Raw genomic sequence first — 21,979 nt, forward strand, 5'->3', positions numbered from 1 at the left:
GAGTTTAGATTGAGAGGAGAATTGAGGTATAAGATGCTAAAAGGAATTGACAGAGCAGAGACAGAATGGGTATTTCCTTTTGTTGGACATTCTAAAATGAGAGGCCATAACTTTACAGTAAGGGGTAACAGATTTTAAACAGAAATAAGGTGGAAGTTGATGGGTAATGTTTCGATGTTGACAGTGAAGATATTAAGAGGGGACAAGAGTGTGGAACCATCTCTTTTAAGATGAACTAGGAGGAAAGAACAGAAGAGTTAGCATTTGCTTCATGTTTAACATGTTGTGAGGGCATTCCAAAGCAGCAATTAATTACCTTCTCAGGTCTGTACTTCTATAAGACAAACACAGCAACCAACTTCGACCTAAAAATAGCATCAGTGAGATGGAAGATTAGTTAATGTGTTTGTGATGATGCTTGTTGCGGGAGGATTGTTGGCCAGAGCTGGTAAATAAAAAAAAAGCAAGCATTTTTCTTTTATATTTTAAAATTGATGTTATTTTAATTTATTCTCATTTTATTTTCTTGGCCTTTTGGCTAAGCGTCAGATCCAGCCCAAGATTAGGTGCAATATTTTTTCTTGTCAGTTTGGATCTTGTCTGTCTCTCTTGTGGGACCATGAATTGGATTCAATTTGAATTGGTTTTTGGAGCAGGAGAAGAGATGGGCTCGCTCTGTTCCCTCTGCACACGGGCTTTGTAATTTTAAGAATGGAGTAAAAACATGCTTAAAATGATTTTATCTCAAAAGTTATTTCCTTCATGAATATAGGGATTTAGTAACATAAAGTTAAAGTTTATTTATTAGTCACAAATAGGCTTATATTAACACTGCAATGAAATTACTATGAAAATCCCTGAGTCACCACACTCCAGCACCTGTTCGGGTACACTGAGAGAGAATTTAGCATGGCCAATGCACCCTAACCAGCACGTCTTTTGGACTGTGGGAGGAAACTGGAGCACCCGGAGGAAACCCACGCAGACACAGGGAGAACAAACAGACTCCACAGAGACAGTAACCCAAGCTGGGAATCGAACCCAGGTCCCTGGCACTATGAGATAGCAGTGCTAATCACTGTGCTACCACGCTACCCCCGTAGTATCATAGAAACCTTACAGTGCAGAAGGAGGCCATTTAGCCTATCGAGTCTGCACCAACAATAATTCCACCCAGGCCCTATCCTAAAAGCCCCAAATATTTACCCCACTAATCCTTCAAGCATACGCATCCCAGGACACTAAGGGCAATTTAACATGGCCACATCTTCGGACTGTGGGAGGAAACTGGAGCACCTGGAGGAAACCCACACAGACACAGGGATGAACGTGCAGACTCCACACAAACAGTTACCCAAGCTGGGAATTGAACCCGGGTCTCTGGCGCTGTGAGGCAGCAGTTCTAACCACTGTGCCACCATGTCGACCCTAAGGTACAAGATTCAATGTATTTTGCTGATAAGAAACATCCTACAGAATCCAACTACAGTTTTTACATTGATTTGATTTGATTTATTATTGTCACGTGTATTAACATACGGTGAAAAGTATTGTTTCTCGCGCACTATACAGACAAAGCATACCTTTCTTAGAGAAGGAAAGGAAAGAATACAGAATGTAGTGTGGCAGTCATAGCTAGGCTGTAGAGAAAGATCAACTTAATGCAAGGTAGGTCCATTCAAAAGTCTGATGGCAGCAGGGAAGAAGCTGTTCTGGAGTTGGTTGGTACATGACCTCAGACACCTGAGGTGATGACACCACCGTGTCAAGGGGGCTGAAGACACAGCCTTCTAGGACACCGGTGTTGAGGATGATCATGGACGAGGTATTATATAATGGCAAAAGTATGATTTGCTTAAAGAACCTCCACTTAAAGTCACACTTTTCGGGAACACAACTACAAAGATCCAGTGAGGAATTGTTTAATCATAGAATCCCTACGGTGCAGAAGGAAGCCATTCGGCCCATCACATCTCCACCAACCACAATCCCACCCAGTCCCTATCCCCATAACCTCATACATTTACCCTAGTTGGTCCCCCTGACACTAAGGGGCAATTTAGCATGGTCAACCCACCTAACCCACGCACCTTTGGGAGGAAATCGCAGCACCTGGAGGAAACCCACACAGACATGGGGAGAACATGCAAACTCCACGCAGACCGTGAGTCGAGCTGGGAATCAAAACTGGATCCTTGATGCTGTGAGGCAGCGGTGCTAACCACTGTGTCACTGCGCCATCCCAAATTGTGTTCTTATATTCCTGGCACGGTGAGTAAGTGTGTAGCCGCGGACAGTTCGATGCCTGTGGTACAACTTAACTGAAATGGGCAATGTGTTTGTGATAAGGGGAGATAGTGATATAATCGCGGTAGTAAATTTGAAAGCAATAGCCTGACATATCCAATCAGCAATGGAACGAAATCGCTACAAGAGCCAGTCACCTCATTGTCTACTGGATAGCAACGGTGAGTTCTGATCCTGCTCGAGGGGCAATTTAATAAGATGACGACAACCTATAAACCTTTTAATCTCCACTGAACTAATGAAATAAATCTGGAAATCAGGGTTATTATGAGTACTGCTGACATCCTTGACATCGTTTAACTTCTCCCAGCAACTGGATCTTTCAGTTCTCGGCTCAATGTAAGGAAACGACTTGAAAGCAGAGAACAATTAGTGATTAGATCAAGATGATTTTGCTTGCTACCCGTGTTAGTAACGCCTGGAGCTCCTATTTCACTGTTAAATGTTATTCCAGCGAGCCCCATAAACATTGTGGGTCATGGCTGAAATTAATTGAAAATCTCCAGACTTGCCAGAGTAAATAAGGCACTAAGCCAGTTCATGCTCTGGCCATTTCACACCAAGCTACATAGTGAGACACCTGGTCACTCTTTGTGGTCAAGGCAAGATGGAGAGAGATTAATTTTGAGTTTGGGGGGCCTGTGTTTAATTTAACTTCTTCTGATTCCACAATGTGATGAACTAGGAGCAGGACAAGGCCATTCAGTCCCTCGAGTTCGATCCATCATTTAATAAGATCGTGGCTAATCTAACACTAAGTCCACTTTCCTGCCTCACCTCTGTAACCCTTAATTCCCCGACTGATTAAAGACCTATCCATCTCATCCCTGGAAATGTTCAAGGATTCAACCTCCACAGGTAAAGAATTCCAAAGATTCACCACTCTCTGAGAGAAGAAATTCTCTGAGAGAAGAAATTATTGAATGCCTTTTGAAAATCTAAATGTACAATATAGACTGGCTCCCCACTGTCTATTATGGCTGCTAACTCCTCTGTTTTTGCTGGAGTTGAGATGGATGAGGGGGGAGAACCCCTATGGTAACTATAGGCCGCTTAGCTTAACTTCTGTAGTAGGCAAAATGCTTGAATCTATCATCAAGGAAGAAAGAGCGAGACATCTGGATATAAATTGTCACATTGGTAAGTCACAGCATGGGTTCATAAAGGGCAGGTCATGTTTGACTAATTTGGTGGAATCCTTTGAGAACATTACATGCGCAGTGGGCAATGGGGAACCTGTGGATGTGGTGTATCTGGATTTCCAAAAGGCATTTGACAAGGTGCCGCACCAAAGGCTACTACATAAGACAAAGGTGCATGGTGTTATAGGTAATGTATGAGCATGAATAGAGGAATCGTTAACTAACAGAAAGCAAAGAGTGGGGGTAAATGGGTGTTTTTCTGGATGGCAATCAGTGACTAGTGGTGTGCCTCAGGGATCAGTTTTGGGACTGCAATTGTTTACGATTTACATAGATGATTTGCATTTGGGGACCAAGTGTAGTGTGTCAAAATTCACAGATGACACTAAGATGAGTGGCAGAGCAAGGTGTGCAGAGGACACTGAAAGTCTGCAAAGCGATATAGTTGTCTAAGTGAGTGGGCGAGGACCTGGCAGACGGAGTACAATGTTGGTAAATGTGAGGTCATTTGTTTTGGGAGGAAAAACAGCAAAATGGACTATTATTTAAATGGTAAAAAATTGCAGCATGCTGCTGTGCAGAGGGACCCGGGTGTCCTTGTGCAAGAATCAAAAGGAGTTGGTTTGCAGGGGCAGCAGGTAATTAAGAAGGCAACTGGAATTTTGTCCTTCATTGCTCGAGGGATGGAGTTTAAAAACAGCGAGGTTATGTTGCAGCTTTATAAGGTGCTGGTGAGACCCCACCTGGAGTACTGTGTACAGTTTTAGTCTCCTTACTTGAGAAAGGATACACTGGCACTGGAGGGGGTGCAGAGGAGATTCACTAGGTTGATTCAGGAGTTGAGAGGGTTGGCTTATATGGAGAGACTGAGTAGAGTGGGGCTATGCTCATTGGAATTCAGAAGAATGAGGGGAGCACATATAGAAACATATAAGATTATGAAGGGAATAGATAAGATAGAAGCAGAGAAGTTGTTTCCACTGGTGGGTGAAACTAGAACTAGGGGGCGTAGCCTCAAAATAAGGGGAAGCAGATTTGGGACTGAGTTGAGGAGGAACTTCTTCACACAAAGGGTTGTGAATCTGTGGAATTCCCTGCCCAGTGAAACAGTTGAGGCTATCTCATTGAATGTTTTTAAGGCAAGGATAGATAGATTTTTGAACAGTAAAGGAACTAAGGGTTATGGTGAGTGGGTGGGTAAGTGGAGCTGAGTCCACAAAAAGATCAGCCATGATCTTATTGAATGGTGGAATAGGTTCAAGGGGCCAGATGGCCAACTCCCCCTCCTAGTTCTTATGTTCTTATGTTTTTATAAAATTCTAACAGGACTAGACGAGGTAGATGCAGGGAGGATGTTCTCAATGGTGGGAATCACAGTCTGAGGATGTGGGGTAGACCATTTAGGATGGAGATAAAGAGACATTTCTTCACCCAAGCAGTGGTGAGCCTGTGGAATTCATTACCACAGGAAGTTGTTGGTGCTAAAACGTCTTTTTGAAAGCATTTAAATAGTTACATGGGTACGATGGGTATAGAGGGATATTGGCCAAATGTGGGCAATTGGGATTAGTTTAGGGGTTTTAAAAAAAAAGGTGACATGGACAAGTTGGGCCGAAGGGCCTGTTTCCATGCTGCAAACCTCTATGACTCTGTGAGTAAAGGGCGGTATAGTGGCACAGTGGTTAGCACTGCTGCCTCACAGCGCCAGGGACCTGGGTTTGATTCCTGGCTTGGGCCACTGTCTATGCGAAGTATGCATGTTCTCCCCATCTCTGCGTGGGTTTCCTCCAGGTGCTCTGGTTCCTCCCACAGTTCAAAAGATGCGCTAGTTAGGGTGCATTGGCCATGTTAAATTCTCCCTCAGTGTACCCGAACAGGTGCCGGACTGAGGCTACTCGGGGATTTTCACAGTAACTTCATTGCAGCGTTAATGTAAGCCTTACTCTTGTCACTAATGAATAATTCCGGCCATTTGCGTATCACTGATTTTTTTTCAATCACTTCAGATTGGGCTGTCTGGTCAAATACTTGAATTCTGTATCCTCTAGTTAATAACACTCCCTTCCCCTAACTCCCCATGGGGGGAAGCAGTTTCTCTCTAATCAAAGCTGGTTATAATTGTTGAGGCTGATAGCCGACCAGCCTGTAGTGGATTGTGAGAGTTGAGTATTTTGGGAAGAATGTGAATGGAAATCTTTCAGCAGAGAATTTCTCAGTGTTCAATGAAACAACGATAAGCAGGTGCAGATCTTGGCCATGGAGTGATGATGAGAAAGCCAAGAGCTATCCAAACGAGAATGTGTCTGTCATACACAGTAATAAATTGTTCCCTATCGCACATAAACGTACATCACTCAGGGGTATGTAACTGCCAGGGAACAGCTCCATAAGAATCAATTCAGTGACTCTCATCGTAATGTAGCAATAAACAGGGGGATGACAGGATATCAGTTTGCTAAATCAGCTAATTTATATCGAATTACACGGAGTTGGCAGAGGGAAACCAGACTGTACGGTCTAAACTGTGTTTGTTTTCAACATGAGCTCCTTGGGGGTAACAGGTAATGTAACATGAACCCAAGATCCCGGTTGAGGCTGTCCTCATGTGTGCGGAACTTGGCTATCAGTTTCTGCTCGGTGATCTGCATTGTCACATATCTTGAAGGTCGCCTTGGAGAATGCTTATCCAAAGATCAGAGGCTGAAAGGCCTTGCCTGGCCTTGCAAAATCTCACTAACTGTCCTGCCTTGAGACAATTCAAAGCTCTTTAACCTGTGCTTAACCCTCTCTCCACTCACATTGTCTGCACCTGCAGAGACTTGATTACCTGTTAAGACTCGCATTCTCTCGTAATTGAGTTCGTGCCTATATTGGCCCTGTTTGTGAACCCAACTCTTCATTCACCTGATGAAGGGGCAGCACTCCAAAAGCTTGTGCTGCCAAATAAACCTGTTGGATTTTAACCTGGTGTTGTGAGACATTTTACTGTGCCCACCCCAGTCCAGTGCCAGCATCTCCACATCAACTCACACTGGGAGGGTTGCCCCATGAGGAAAGATCAATTAGAATGTTGGGCATTTGGAGAAGTGAAGGGCAATCCTATTAAGACCTATAAAATTCTTGACAAAGTCTATTTATTAGATTTTTCTATCTTTTTCCTGATGGAAGAAAGTGGAAGAGAGAATGTCTGGGGTGCGTGGGGTCTTTAATTATGCTGGCCGCTTGGCTGAGGCAGTGGGAAGTGTAGACAGAGTCAACGGATGGGAGGCTGGTTCATGTGATGGATTGGGCTACATTCACAATGCTTTGTAGTTTCTTGTGGTCTTTGTCAGAGCAGGAGCCAGATCAAGGCACCCCAGAGAAGAGGGGGTTAGCTTATGAGGAGAGATTGAGTAGATTGGGCCTGTACTCGTTGGAGTTTGGAAGGTTGAGGGGAGATCTTATAGAGTCATATAAGATAATGGAGGGGCTAGATAGAGTAGAAGAAGAGAGATTCTTTCCACTTAGAATGAAAACAAGAACTAGAGGGCACAGCCTCAAAATAAGGGGGAGTCAATTTAGAACAGAGTTGAGCAGGGACTTCTTCTCCCAGAGGGTAGTGAATCTTTGGAATTCTCTGCCCATCGAAGCAGTGGAGGCTACCTCGTTAAATGTGTTTAAGTCAAAGATAGATAGATTTTTGACCAATAAGGGAATTAAGGGTTATGGGGAGCAGGCGGGTAAGTGGAACTGAACCACTATCAGATCAGCCATGATCTTACTGAATGGGGGGGCAGGCACGAGGGGCTAGATGGCCTACCCCTGCTCCTATTTCTTATGTTCTTATGTCACCGTTCCTTCACTGTCACTGAGTCAAAATCCTGGCACTCCCTCCCTACCAACACTGTGGGTGTGCATACACCACACGCACTGCAGCTGTTCAAGAAGGCAACCCACCACCACCTCCCCAAGGGCAATTAGGGATTGGCACTAAGTGGTGGCTGAGCCAGTTATGCTCACATCCCATAAGTGTATTTTTAAAAAAGCCATGTGTATCTCAATATTTTAATTAACATACCATTAGTATTATCACTTGCAGACCTAGAAACAATTAAATAAAATGTGGTTGTGGTTGGATCAATCCAAACCAGATTCTCATTTCAGTTCCACACAAACAATGTGAAAGCTTCGCAGGGATGTGCAGTGTGGTGAGGTTCAGGAGCACAGATATGGGAGCATTCTCCTAGAGTTTGCGTGCATTCCTGCACTCATTCCTAACTTGTACATCTGTGTGCAACATACCTCCCCCACACTCACCCTGCCCTGGTCCATCCCATCACTCACATGCTCATCTGTTCCAAATACACCAGACAGGGAGCCAAACAACAAAGAGTCCCTCCGTTGACAGGAAGATTATTTCCCTGTAATCTTGCTGGTGGGAAGTGAGTGAAACCAAAACTGCCCGGAAGAGTTTGCAGGTGTGGCTATTCACAGAAGGACTATTAGAGCCTAGTAGGAAGTCCCACAACACCAGATTGAATTCCAGCAGGTTTATATGGAATCACGAGCTTTTGGAGCACTGCTCCTTCATCTGGTGAGTGGAGGTTAGTTCACAAACATGGCATATATAGACAAAGACATGATTGTAAGATAATTACAGATTGGAATGTGAAGATCTGTAATTTATAACTGCTCTAAGTACTTAATTAAACAACATAATCTGTAATTACCTTACAATTGTGTCCTTGCCTATATATGCTGTGTTTGTGAACTAACCTCTCCACTCACCTGATGAAGGAACAGCGCTCTGAAAGCTCGTGATTCCAAGTCAGCCTAGGGGGTGGCACGGTAGCGCAGTGGTTAGCACTGCTGCTTCGCAGCACCAGGGATCTGGGTTCGATTCCCCAGCTTGGGTCACAGTCTGCGCGGAGTTTGCACATTCTCCCCATATCTGCATGGGTTTCCACTGGGTGCTTCGGTTTCCTCACATTCTGAATGATGTACTGGTTAGGTGCGTTGGCCCGAGCAGGCGCCAGAGTGTGACGACTGGGGGAATTTTGCGGTAACTTCATTGCGGTGTTAATGTAAGTTTTACTTACAATAAATAAACTTTAATTTTAAAATCTGTTGGACTTTAAGCTGGTGAGGTGGGACTTCTTACTGTGCCCACCCCAGTCCAATGCTGGCATCTCCACATCATGGCTGTGGGGCAGCAATGCTAACCACTGTGCCACCCCTAATAGCATGGAAAGGAGTAATGCTTCTAATGAATTTAATCTCTCATTTGCATCTGACACTTCTTGTATAGTTTACCTGGTGCCCAGAAAATTCATCAGTGGAGAAAGGGATTAGTTTCAGGAGCAGTTCATGAGGTTTGTGAAAGCTGAGTTTGGCCAATCTTAGTCGGGGCCTGGTTTCTCCAGCTGCCTGGTTAGTTTCCCCTGGCAATTGTTTGGCAGAAAGTTCATTCATTGTTGTGTATGTTTGTAATTATTTAGATCAGTGCAATGAAATGTGGAACTGCTTCAACTGAAAGGCTGGATTAAACTGGCAGAGATTGGGGCCTGGTTAAAATAAGGCCTCCATGGATTTCGGTCTCTCATTTTAAAATCCAGAGTCATGGGGTGGGGAACTATTCCTCTCTCCCTTTCGTAGGATCCCTACAGTACAGAAGGAGGCCATTCAGCCCAACAAGTCTGTACCGGCCACAGTCCCAAGCAGGTTCCATTCTCGCAACCCCGCACATTTACCCTGATAATCCTCTTGATACTCAGGGGCAATTTAGCATAGCCAATCAACCTATGCCGCACATCTTTGGAGTGTGGGAGGAAACCGGAGCACCCGGAGGAAACCCACGCAGACACGGGGAGAATGTGCAAACTCCACACAGACAGTGACGTGAAGAATTGAACCCGAGTCCCTGGTGCAGTGAGGCAGCAGTGTTAACCACTGTGCCACCCTTTCTACTTCCCAAGGGAAGTGAGTTTAAGGATGGGCAAATCTCATCCGCAGATTTCAGTGTGCAATGAGTACGTGGTTACCAAGGCCTAGAAATAGGATAACAGGAGAGGGGGAATGGGGTAAATGGGAGAGGGGGAATGAGGTTAATGGGAGAGGGGGAATGGGGTTAATGGAAAAGGGGGAATGGGGTTAATGGGAAAGGGGGGAATGGGGTAAATGGGAGGGGGGAATGGGGTTAATGGGACAGGGGGAATGGGGTTAATGGGAGAGGGGGATTGGGGTTAATGGGAAAGGGGGGAATGGGGTTAATGGGAAAGGGGGGAATGGGGTTAATGGGAAAGGGGGGAATGGGGTTAATGGGAAAGGGGGAATGGGGTTAATGGGAGAGGGGGGAATGGGGTTAATGGGACAGGGGGAATGGGGTTAATGGGAGAGGGGGATTGGGGTTAATGGGAAAGGGGGGGAATGGGGTTAATGGGAGAGGGGGAATGGGGTTAATGGAAAAGGAGGAATGGGGTTAACGGGAGAGGGGGAATGGCGTTAATGGGAGAGGGGGATTGGAGTTAATGGGAGAGGGGGAATGGGGTTAATGGAAAAGGGGGAATGGGGTTAACGGGAGAGGGGGAATGGGGTTAACGGGAGAGGGGGAATGGGGTTAACGGGAGAGGGGGAATGGGGATAATGGGAGAGGGGGAATGGGGTTAACGGGAGGGGGGAATGGGGATAATGGGAGAGTGGGAATGGGGTTAACGGGAGAGGGATGGGTGACGAACGGAGGGCGGAATGGGTAATCAGTGAAAGTTGACCTGAAGAAAATGTATTCCACAGAGGAATCCTGAATTAGATAGTGGACTCTTTCCCACTTTGACCTTTCACTCACTCAGTGGGGCATAGTGGCCTTTGGTTTTTGCTGCAAATCCCAGTCAGTGTTTGAAAAGCTCCCCAAAGGCTTTCTTTGCAAACTGGGAGCGGGATGATTCAGAAAGGTCACCTCTCTATCCCTGAATGCTGGAGCTGGTGGAACTGGGTGGAGAGCAGGCTACCAGTCCCCAGCAGATGTTGTAACTGGGGCTTGGAGGGGTGGGACAAGTCAGTGATGTGACTTGTCACACAAATGTAGCAACACAAGTTGACCCGAAGGGAAAGGTAGCAGCTGGATCCGGCTGTGACAGAGTGTTTAAGCAGCAGATTAGCTGAGATTGAGATGATCTTGTCCCCAATATCCCTCTCCATCAACAGCTGGAAAAGGAAGTGGGGCAAGATTTGTATTTGCGTAACTCTGTTCATGCTCATAAGTCAAACCTTGCACAGCCAGCTCAAAACTGTCGACGCAGAATGGGTGGAATTTTAGGAGATTTTTTCAAAACTGGGAGTGTTCCAGTTTTTCAACCGAGTTTTCAGGCTCAATCTTATGCATTCTCTCTCTGAAATTTTGGGCTCGTCAGTTTCTAGCCAGAGAGGCTGTGGGTGGGGCTTAACTGGCCAGACAGCCTGTAGAGGGAGGTATTGCAGATGTGCAGACCTCTGATGCTGCACGTGTGCATTAGCAGTAGCTGGGGTCTAACAGACAGAGAGAGAGCTGTCAGACCCCTGCTGCTGCAGGTAGCCTCAAACAGCAACAGCCCCTCCCAGCAATCGTGGGGGCTTGCCGTCCAAGATGCACCCAATCACATTTGCATTATCCCAGAGATTACCTCAAACAGAATACATGAATTCAGCGGTGTCACTTCCTGCCAATATCATTGCTTCCGCCGTTATCATCCAGTTAAATTTAGTAACCCTACTTCCTTGAGATAGTCCACATCATGCATCAGTCATTGAGAGTAAGCGGCTACGTACAGCAGGTAGTAAAGCAGGCACGTTGGCCTTCATAACAAGAGGATTTGAATACAGGAATCAGGATGCTTTACTGCGATTGTACATGGCATTAGTAAAGCTACACCTGGAGTATTGTGTCAATTTTGGTCTCCTTATCTAAGAGAAGATGTCCTAGCTATAGAGGGAGTGCAGCGAAGGTTTACCAGGCTGATTCCTGGGATGGTAGGTCTGTCATGTGATGAGAAACTAAGTCGTTTAGGATTATACTCACTGGAGCTTAGAACAGCAAGAGGGGATCTCACAGAAATTCATAAAATTCTAACAGGGATAGATTTAAAAAGACTGTTCCCGATGATCCAGAACCATAGAATCCTAGGGTGCAGAAAGAGGCCATTCAGCCTATCGAATCTGACTGACCTCAAACCCACCCAGGCCCTATCCGCGTTACTTCATGCATTTACTCCAGCTAGTACCCTGCTACTAAGGGGCAATTTAGCATGGCCAAATCCATACGTCTTTGGACTGTGGGAGGAAACCAGAGCGCCTGAAGGAAACCCACACAGACACGGGGAGAACATGCAAACTCTACATCGATAGTGACCCAAGCCGGGAATTGAACCTGGGTCCCTGGTGCTATGAGGCAGCAGTGTTAACCACTGTGCCGCCCGAGATTTCAACCGTGGTCATCATTAGACCAGGGTCATTGTTTGAGGATGAGGGGTAAACCTTTTAGGACTGAGATGAGGAGAAATTTCTTCACCCAGAGAGTGGTGAATGTGTGGAATTCACTACCACAGAAAGTAGTTGGGGCCAAAATATTGTGTGATTTCAAGAAGAGATTAGATATAGCTCTTGGGTCTAAAGGTATCCAGGGATTTGGAAGGAAGGGGGGGATCAGGATATTGAATTTGATGATCAAGATGAAAGGTGGAGCAGGCTCAAAGGCCTGAATGGCCTACTCCTGCTTCTAGTTTCTATGAATAGACCGATGGGACCTTGGATTAATATCGCACCCTAAAGCACAGCACAGCTGACAGTGCAGCACCCCTTCAGTCCGGTCCGTCAGACGTTGTTATTGTCCTCAGGCTCTGGAGCGGGACTGGGAATTCTGTGATTCAGAGGTGAGAGTGAGCCGCAGCTGGATATGGGTGAAAAGGTGGAAGGTTTGGGTCAGATGTTAACTTTAAGTCTCTTTACTATGGGATGTGGGGAGCAGGCGGATGTGAAAGTGGGGGGGGGGGCGGTTAGGTCACAGATCGGGCATGATCCCAGGGAATGGTGGGATCGGCTCAGGGGGCTAATTGGCCTCCTCCTCCTGCTCCTTTGCTGTCTGTGGTGGGGGAGCGGTTAGTGAAGGCTCAGAACGGTTCTGTGGTTTTACTGATATAAGTCACTGCAATTCATAATATAACCCATTGTGTAGAGTGTTTGGAAATACTCAGGCGTGGTAAAGTGCTAGATAAACGCACGGATTTCCACCCTCTCCGCCCCCGAGTGCTGAACTATTAAGGAGAAATACTATTCTTTATGATATTAATAATATCACATTACACCGACATGAGTAAGGGAGAGCTCACTGGTGATTAACACACGTCGGGGCAGAAGCTGACACTCGCTGCACTTCTGTGCACGCAACACTTATTGGATTAATTGTCATTTAATGCTGGTTTAACGATTCTTTTCCTTGTTCTCTTTCAGATTTACTGGCCAGCGCTGCCTGGTCAGGAGGAGGAATGTGCCCTCAAGGGAAAAGACCCATTTGTAAGTGTAAAGGATTTATGGTGAAGCCTTTTGGGGGAAACTGTCACTCAGCCGTGTCAATGGGCTCCTGTCGCCTTTACGAATAATTGTCATGTATTCCACTTTAAAACCCTAACCTCGCGTCCCCTCACCCACTCTGTCAGCATTGTGAGGGATTTTCCATTGTAAGCTGTGGCTCTTCACGCCCTGGTCCCCGTGTGCTGTGTGCATTTGTGAGAATTAATGGTTTATTCGGCTCCTGCACGGTGCAGTCAGCTCAGTGCTGAACCAGAATGCTTTTTTATCACACACACACACACACACACACACACACACACACACACACACACACACACACACACACACACACACACACACACAGTGGACTTTCGCTGCTGGAGTTAGTGTTTGAAGCAGAGGGTTGGGGTTTATCCTCCCCTGTCAGCAGCTTTGGAGGTGCTGGGGGCTGGGAAGGGGTGGAGGGTGGAGGGTGAGGGAGGGCTCCTAAAATGCAGAGCAAGGCCTTCCTGCTTGCTGCCCTTGTCCCCCGCAGTTACCCTCCTCCTCCCCCAGCCACCTTCCTCCCCACCCCCCAGCCACCTTCCTCCCCCACCCCCAGCCAACCTCCTCTCCCCCCGCCCCCAGCCAACCTCCTCTCCCCCCCCCCCAGCCAACCTCCCCCCCCCCCCACCCCAGCCAACCTGCTCCCCCCCCACCCCCCGCCAACCTCGCCACCACCCCCCCTGCCACAGTCACCTTCCTCCCCGCCATCTACCCTCCCTTCCGGCTACTCTGCTGCTGCCAGTTATCCCCCTCCTCCCACTACCTTTCTCCCCACCCCCGTCACCCTCCTCCCCGCCAGTTACCCTCCTGTCCCCCAGCTGTCTGAAATGTTACTCGGGTCGAATGGAGGCATTGGGCCCAGTATTGAGATCCTCAAGTGGCCAATTAATGGCTGTTTAATGGATCCACCTTGACTGTCTGCTATTGTACCTCCAGCACCAAAGCACCTGGAGGAAACCCACGCAGACATGGGGAGAACGTGCAAACTCCACACAGAGAGTGACCCAAGTTGGGAATCGAACCCGGGACCCTGGCGCTGTGAGGCCACCGTGCCGAGCAGGTGCCCGTTCAACTGCATCCAGAACTGGACCTAACAGCCAGTGTACTCTCTAAACTCGGCCACTTATGTGTTGCTGGGGGGGCTGTGAGTTCACACAATATCCTGCCAAGTTCTCTTGTCAAGCTAAACGCCAAGGAGAGCGTAAGAGTCCTGTGGTTCTTAATTTAAGCTGAATGGGGAGTCCTTCTCACTGGTGGTTTTGAAGAAAATTACAGCACAGGAACAGGCCCTTCGGCCCTCCAAGCCTGCACCGACCATGGTGCTCGTATGAACTAAAACCCCCTACCCTTCTGAGGAAAAAAATCCCTCTATTCCTACCTTATTCATGTATTTGTCAAGACTATCTTAAAAGTGACTATTATATCTGCTTCCACTACCTTCCCCGGCAGTGAGTTCCAGGCACCCACCACCCTCTGTCTAAAAACATTTGCCTCGTGTATCTCCTTTAAATCTTGCCCCTCGCACCTTAAACCTGTGCCCCCTAGTAATCGACTCTTCCACCCTGGGAAAAATCTCCTGACTATCCACTCTACCCACGCCCCTCATAATCTTCTCCTCTCTCTAAAAGCCCCATCGGAGACTCAGCTTTTACTCCAGATTCCAGGGATCTAGCACAGGGGCTACAGGATCAAAATTTCCTGGAATCATTGCTGGGGGACGCCAGAGTTAAACTTAAAGGAAAAGTGCGATAGAAACCGCCTCTTCAACTATTCCTCCTGACTGCAAAACCATAAGAACTAGGATCAGGTATAAGCCATCTGGCTCCTCAAGCCTGCTCCATCATTCAATAAGTTAAATGGTTGATCTTTTCATGGACTCAGCTCCACTTACCACTTCTAACTAACCAACTTATTCTGCAATTACCCTTCAGATGGACATTTTCATCAGATCTCTCATCTCAGTCTTAACATGTCTTCCAAAAACACTGTGCTTTTGTTGCCATTTATTAACAGAAAGATGTGTCACAAGTTATAGCTTCAGCATGTAGGGAAGACAAGTTAGAGTCAGGCCCATCGATTCTATATCGACTCTCTGACAGAGCAGCATACCCCACCCCTTACCCCATACATTTACCGTGGCTAATCCCCTAACATCTCGGGACATTGAGGGAAAATTTAGCATGGCCAATCCCCTTAACCGACACTATTTTGGGCTGTGGGAGGAAACTGGAGCACCCGGAGGAAACCCGCACAGACATGGGGAGAATGTGCAAACTCCACAAAGACAGTGACCCAAGCCAGGAATCGAACCCGGGTCCCTGGTGCTGTGAGGCAGCAGTGGTAACCACTGTGCCACCATGTCATCCATTTCTGCCTCCTCTCTGTATCCTATCAGCTAATCAATCTTCTATCCATGCCAATAGATTACCCCTATACTCCTGTAAACTTTTACTTTTCGCAATAACTTTTGATGTGGCACCTTATCAAATGCTTTCTGGAAATATAAGTACAGTACATCCACTGGTTCCCCTTTATCCACAGCACTTGTCATTACTTCAAATAACTCCAAAACCAGCCTCCCATCCATTGACTCTGTCTACACTTCCTGCTGCCTTGACAAGGCAGCCAGCATAATTAAGGACCCCACGCACCCGGACATTTTCTCTTCCACCTTCTTCCTTTGGGAAAAAGATACAAAAGTCTGAGGTCACGTTCCAACCAACTCAAGAACAGCTTCTTCCCTGCTGCTGTCAGACTTTTGAATGGACTTACCTTGCATTAAGTTGATCCTTCTCTACACCCTAGCTATGACACTACATTCTGCACTCTCTCATTTCCTTCTCCAAGAACTGTATGCTTTGTTTGTATAGTGCCCAAGAAACAACACTTTTCATTCTATTTTTAATATTTTTCTGTTCTCTACCTTTTATTTATTTCCTTTTTGTCTTTCTTCAGTTTTCTTACCCCGCTCTCCCCCCCCCCCCAACCATTTGATCCCCTTTCCCTTAACTTCTCTCCCTCCACTTCCCCTTTTCTACATTCTACCTCTGTCCCATTCCCCCCCCTGCCCCTCCAACATCTTCATCAGTCCACAGTTTGGCCATTCACACCCTCTATTCTCTGTGGATTAGCTGTCTTTTCCCCTGGTTTCTGTGGCTATGACTCATCTCTCATTCCCTCCCCCCGGGGTATAAATATCGCCCACTTTCAGTGCCTTTTAGCTTTTGACAAAGAGTCATCTGGACCAGAAACGTCAGCTCTTTTCTCTCCTTACAGATGCTGCCAGACCTGCTGAGAATTTTCTAGCGTTTTCTCTTTTGCTTTTAGATTCCAGCATTCGCAGTAATTTGCTTTTATTTTAGTACTTTTCACTGTGTGTTAATACATGTGACAATAATAAATCAAATCAAATTGGCTAAACATGATTTCCCTCTCCAAACTATGTTAACTCTGCCTGATTACATTGGATTTATCTAAGCTATAACATCTTTATTAATATCTGAACATTTGCCCTGTGGCAGATTTTAAGCTCACGGGCCTGTAGCTTTCTGCTTCTGCCTTTTTCTTCTCTTTCGGAATAATTTGTTTGAGATTAGGATGGAGACCTGAAGGCGCAGTCAAGTTTTGTAAATAGAAAAGAGGTTGGGGCAAGGCTGAAGGGGACGTGGGTTGAGAATTGCAGAGAGCAGAGCCATCCCAACTGACTGGCCGCCAGTGACAGTGCGGAGGGTGACGAGGGGTGAGGGGAGGAGCTCTGGATGGAAGGGTTGGGAGCTTTGAATGTGTTGGCCAGGGCCTGTGGAGTCATTGGAGCCAGGAGCGGGAGTGACGAGAGAGTGAACACTTACTGTCAGTGAGGAAACGGCGAAATAGGATTGCAAACAGGATCTTGACCAGTTGGGCCAGTGGGCCGATGAATGGCAGATGAATTTTAATCCAGATAAGTGCGAGGTGGTGCATTTTGGTAGATTGAACCAGGGCAGGACTTACTCGGTTAATGGCAGGGAGAGTTATAGAACAAAGAGATCTAGAGATACATGTTCATAGCTTCTTGAAAATGGAGTCACAGGTGGACAGAGTGGTGAAGAAGGCATTCGGCATGCTTGGTTTCATCGGTTAGAACATTGAATACAGGAGTTGGGATGTCTTGGTGAAGTTGTACAAGACATTGGTAAGACCACACTTGGAATACTGTGCACAGTTTTGGTCACCCTATTATAGAAAGGATATTATTAAACTAGAAAGAGTGCAGAAGAGATTTACTAGGATGCCATTAGGACTTGATGGATTGAGTTATAAGGAGAGCGTGGATAAACTGGGACTTTTTTCTCTGGAACATAGAAGGCTGAGGGATGATCTTATAGAGATCTATAAAATAATGAGGGGCATAGATCAGCTAGATAGTCAACATCTTTTCCCAAAGGTAGGAGAGTCTAAAACCAGAGGGCATAGGTTTAAGGTGAGAGGGGAGAGATACAAAAGCATCCGGGGGGGACAATTTTTTCACTCAGAGCATGGTATCTGGAACAAGCTGCCAGAGGTAGAAGTAGAGACGGGTACAATTCTGTCTTTTAAAAAGCATTTAGACAGTTACATGGGTAAGATGGGTATAAAGGGATATGGGCCAAATGTGGGCAATTGGGGCTAGCTTGATGGTAAAAGCTGGGCGGTATAGACAAGTTGGGCTGAAGGGCCCGTTCCGTACTGTAAATCTGTATGGCTATACAGCAGAATTTTACCGGCACCCCCATCCGAGGTTTGTATCATCCCGCCTGAGGCCAATGGAGAATGATGTACTCTGAACCTCACCTGCCCCCAGAATCGGAGCGGGCGTGTCGGTGAAATTCAGGCTTGTGATTCTATTTCGAGATCGAGTCGGGGAGGCCAGATAGCAGGGCGTGTATCACTGATAATATTTTGAGAGTCTCTTCGGGGATAAGGGCCACAGATCACAGATGATGTATTATAGCCCTTCCAAACCAGGGTGGGATGTGTAACAGAGGCAGCGTTACAATGAGTGTGGGCTGGGCTAACTCTCCCTATTCTATTAAACAGTAGAGTGTCTGGTGGGAACAATGTGAAATTCTATTTCTGACCTTGCTCCTTTGACCTGGTGAAGAGAGGCTGTTTCTTGTCTGCTTTCTTTGGCAGCGAAGCTTTATTTTCTTTTCTAAGAAAGATCCTGATGTCCACTTCTCAAGCTCGGCGGAACCCTTTCATCAAGGAGGGAAGGGTTGCTGTCGAAGGACTGATACAGTGGTGCAGGCGTGTATCTCTCAGGAGCAGTCTCTGAGTCTCGCTGGGAATTTTTCTTCCCTTTGCCACTCAGGAACACTCTGGCAAACGACACTGCGAAACAAAAACAATGCGGCAGCCATTTCCTGGCTGTAACTGGTGCGCTGAGAAAGAGACCTCCTGACCTTGGAGCATCTTGTCAGGCCTTACATGGTAAAGAGACTCAAGTGGAGAACTTCTGTGAAAGGTTGGCACTGCGATGAAGTGTTAACTTCTCAGAGGTCTACTGCTTCCCTTCATTGTGTGCGGGGCATGGGAGACTCAGCCACCACAAACAAATGGCAAAGCCCTTTAGGACAGGAATTGAATCAGTCTGTCTGAAACAATGGTCAAAACCACAGCTCAAATGCTTGCTCTTATTGCCAGAGAAATTGGCATAGAATAGAATAGAATTCCTGTAGTGCAGAAGGAGGCCATTCAGCCCATCGAGTCTGCACTGACTTTGCGATAGAGCATCTTAAACAGGCCCATCCCCACCCTATCCTCATAACCCCTCATATTTACCCCACTAATACTCCCAACCCACTGCAAGGCGATTTAGCATAGCTGATCCCCCTAATTTGTATATCTTTGGACACTGAGCTACTAATTTAGCATGGCCAATCCCTCTAACCTGTACGTCTTTGGACACTAAGGTGAAATTTAGCATGGCCAATCCACCTAATCAGCACATCTTTGGACACTAAGGGGCAATTTAGCATGGCCAATCCACCTAATCGGCACATCTTTGGACACTAAGAGGAAATTTAACATGGCTAATCCCCCTAACCTGTACATCTTTGGACACTAAGGTGAAATTTAGTATGGTCAATCCCTCTAACCTATACATCTTTGGACACTAAGGGGCAATTTAATATGGCTAAACCCCCTAACTTGTACATCTTTGGACGTTAGGGGGCAATTTAGCGTGGCCAATCCACGTAACCGACGCATCTTTGGACTATGGGAGAAAAACAGAGTACCTGGGGGAAATGCACGCAGACATGGGGAGAAAGTGCAAACTCCACACAGGTAGTGACCCATGATTTAATTTGAAATTGGGTCCCTGGTGCTGTGAGTGTTAACCACTGTGCCACCATGCCACCTGTGTATGAACGCAACACCAGCACCATGAACAGTAATTGTTGCCCACAGTTTCAATCACTCAGGAGAATTAGGACCTTAGGCCTGAGGACCATAAGACGTAGGAGCAGAAGTTGGCTTTTTAGCCCATCCAGTATCACAGAGACTGGGAAATGGCAGAATACCCAGGCTGGGGCTAATTATTTGACAAAGATTTTATCTTGCACAGAGATTTGAGCCAATGATGGGTATAACTGCCCCTGCTACTCATGTGTCACCCATGTGTTCACTGACCTACCTTGGCACAGGGTTAAGCGCACCTCAAATATGTCTCTGTCCTCCTCCCTCCCGAACTGCAATCTATGCCAACCCTCAAAGCTCCATCCCACCAACAATTCTGGCCTCTTGCTGTGCATTCCTGATATTATTTGCTCCTTCACTGGTGGCCGAACCTCAGCTGCCAAGACCCTAAGCTCTGGAATTCTCTCCGAACACGTCTCCATTAACACACTGCCTAAAACCTACTTCTCGACTGTGCCAACATCTCCTGATGTGGCTTGGAGTCAGCTTTTGTTTGATATTGCTCTGGTAATATGCTTCATAACATCTTGCCACATTAAGGGGGATATATAAATGCGAGTTGGTGTTGTCCTGAAATTTTTTTACATTTGAAAAATGGGGGAAGTTGTATATTTTAATGGCAGTTTTTACCTGCACCGAGGCTCAGCACATTGGCACAATGGTTAGCACTGCTGCCTCACAGTGCTAGGGATCCGGGTTCGATTCCCGGCTTGGATCACTGTCTGTACAGAGTCTGCATGTTCTCCCCATGTCTGCATGGGTTTCTTTCAGGTGCTCCACAGTCCGAAAGACACGCTGGTTAGGGTGCATTGGCCATGCTAAATTCTCCCTGAGTGTACCCGAACAGGCGCAGGAGTGTGGTGACTAGGGGATTTTCATTGCAGTGTTAATGTAAGTTTCACTTGTGACACTAAATAAATAAACTTTAACTTTGATGTGGAGATGTTGGTGTTGGACTGGGGTAGGAACAGTAAGAACAACACCAGGTTAAAATCCAAGAGGTTTATTTGATAGCATGAGCTTTCGGAGCACTGCTCCTTCATTAAGTGAATGGAGAGTTGGGTTCACAAACAGGGCACATATAGATTCAAGGACTTTGCATTCTAATTATTATCTTCTAATTGAGTCTAGATCTGCCCTGTTTGTGAACCCAATTCTCTACTCAACTGACGAAGGAACAACGCTCCAAAAGCTCGTGATTCCAAATAAACCACTTTGACTTTAACCTGGTGTTGTGAGACTTTGTACTTTAACTTTAACCAACTTGTTGGGCCGAATGGCTTATTTTTGAGCGGGGGAATCGGTGTAACCCACACAGCGTTTGGGGTATTTGAAGTTGCCTTTAAGCATGGATGAGAGTAGGACAGTATCCAAATCTCCAACGCTGGGTGAGTACAAACCTGACCTACCAAACGCTGTCCCTCTGGTGAACCCAAGGGTCTTATTTTGCTCTCCTTTCTGTTGCAGAGCGAATGCGCCAACTACGTGAGAGTGCTGCACCCGTATAACCGGACCCACCTGCTGGCCTGCGGAACGGGCGCTTTCCAGCCAATGTGTGCCCGGGTGTACGTGGGGCACAGAGGAGAGGTAAGCTGCTCGCCGGCACCCACTTTTGAAGGTCTCGCCGTGAACCCGCTTCTTTACTTCAGACAGTGTTACCACCGTGGCGTTGGCTGCCAGTGGGTTGGCTCGTCAATCCACTGCCAGGGAAAGCACCAAGGGTGGGGTGGGCTCAGCTTCAGTTTCAGTGGGACCAGAAGATCCCACAAGTGGGAAAGAATGGATAATCCTACCCTGGGTGTCTTGAATTGATGGGAATTTCTCAGGTGGCAGGAGTGGCATTTGATTTGATTTATTATTGCCACATGTATTAGCATACAGTGAAAAGTATTGGTTCTTGCGCACAATACAGGTAAAGCCATTCATGGAGAAGGAAAGGAGAGAATGCAACGTTACAGTCATAGCTAGGGTGAAGAGAAAGATCAACTTAATGCAAGGTAGGTCCATTCAAAAGTCTGACAGCAGCAGGGAAGAAGCTGTTCTTGAGTCACTTGGTACGTGACCTCAGACTTTTGTATCTTTTTTCCCAATGGAAGAAGGTGGAAGAGAGAATGTCTGGGGTGGTTGGGGTCCTTAATTATGCTGGCTGCTTTTCCAAGGCAGCTGGAAGTGTAGATGGAAACAATAGATGGGAGGTTGGTTTGCGTGATGGATTGGGCTACATTCATGACCCTTTGTAGTTCCTTGCGGTCTTGGGCAGAGCAGGAGCCCATACCAAGCTGTGATACAACCAGAAAGAATGCTTCCTATGGAGAATCTATGGATGGGTTGCGGGTGGCATGAAGGGTGGGGGGGGGGGGTGGAGGGGGTCGGGGGGTGGGCAGCAGGAGGAGTGGAGATGCGGGCAGCAGGAGGGGTGGGGGTGTGAGCAGCAGAAGGGGTGATGGGTGTGGGCAGCAGGAGGAGTGGGGGTGTGGGCAGCAGGAGGGGTGGAGGTGGGGGCAGCAGGAGGGGTGATGGGTGTGGGCAGC

General features: G+C 46.8%; 1 protein-coding gene across 2 annotated transcripts in view; it reads left to right on the forward strand.

Annotated features, from left to right (window-relative positions):
- Nucleotides 1–21,979, forward strand: part of sema3bl (sema domain, immunoglobulin domain (Ig), short basic domain, secreted, (semaphorin) 3bl) — a 149,897-nt gene that overhangs the window by 76,938 nt on the left and 50,980 nt on the right. For both annotated transcript variants that reach the window (XM_080218737.1, XM_080218744.1), the window contains exons 3-4: nucleotides 12,906–12,968; nucleotides 20,916–21,035. In XM_080218737.1, the coding sequence (XP_080074863.1) occupies nucleotides 12,906–12,968; nucleotides 20,916–21,035 (183 nt within the window). The remainder of the gene's footprint in view (nucleotides 1–12,905; nucleotides 12,969–20,915; nucleotides 21,036–21,979) is intronic.

Source organism: Carcharhinus amblyrhynchos, chromosome 3, assembly GCF_965287045.1.
Source record: "Carcharhinus amblyrhynchos chromosome 3, sCarAmb.v2.hapA, whole genome shotgun sequence".
Taxonomy (NCBI): Eukaryota; Metazoa; Chordata; class Chondrichthyes; order Carcharhiniformes; family Carcharhinidae; genus Carcharhinus; species Carcharhinus amblyrhynchos.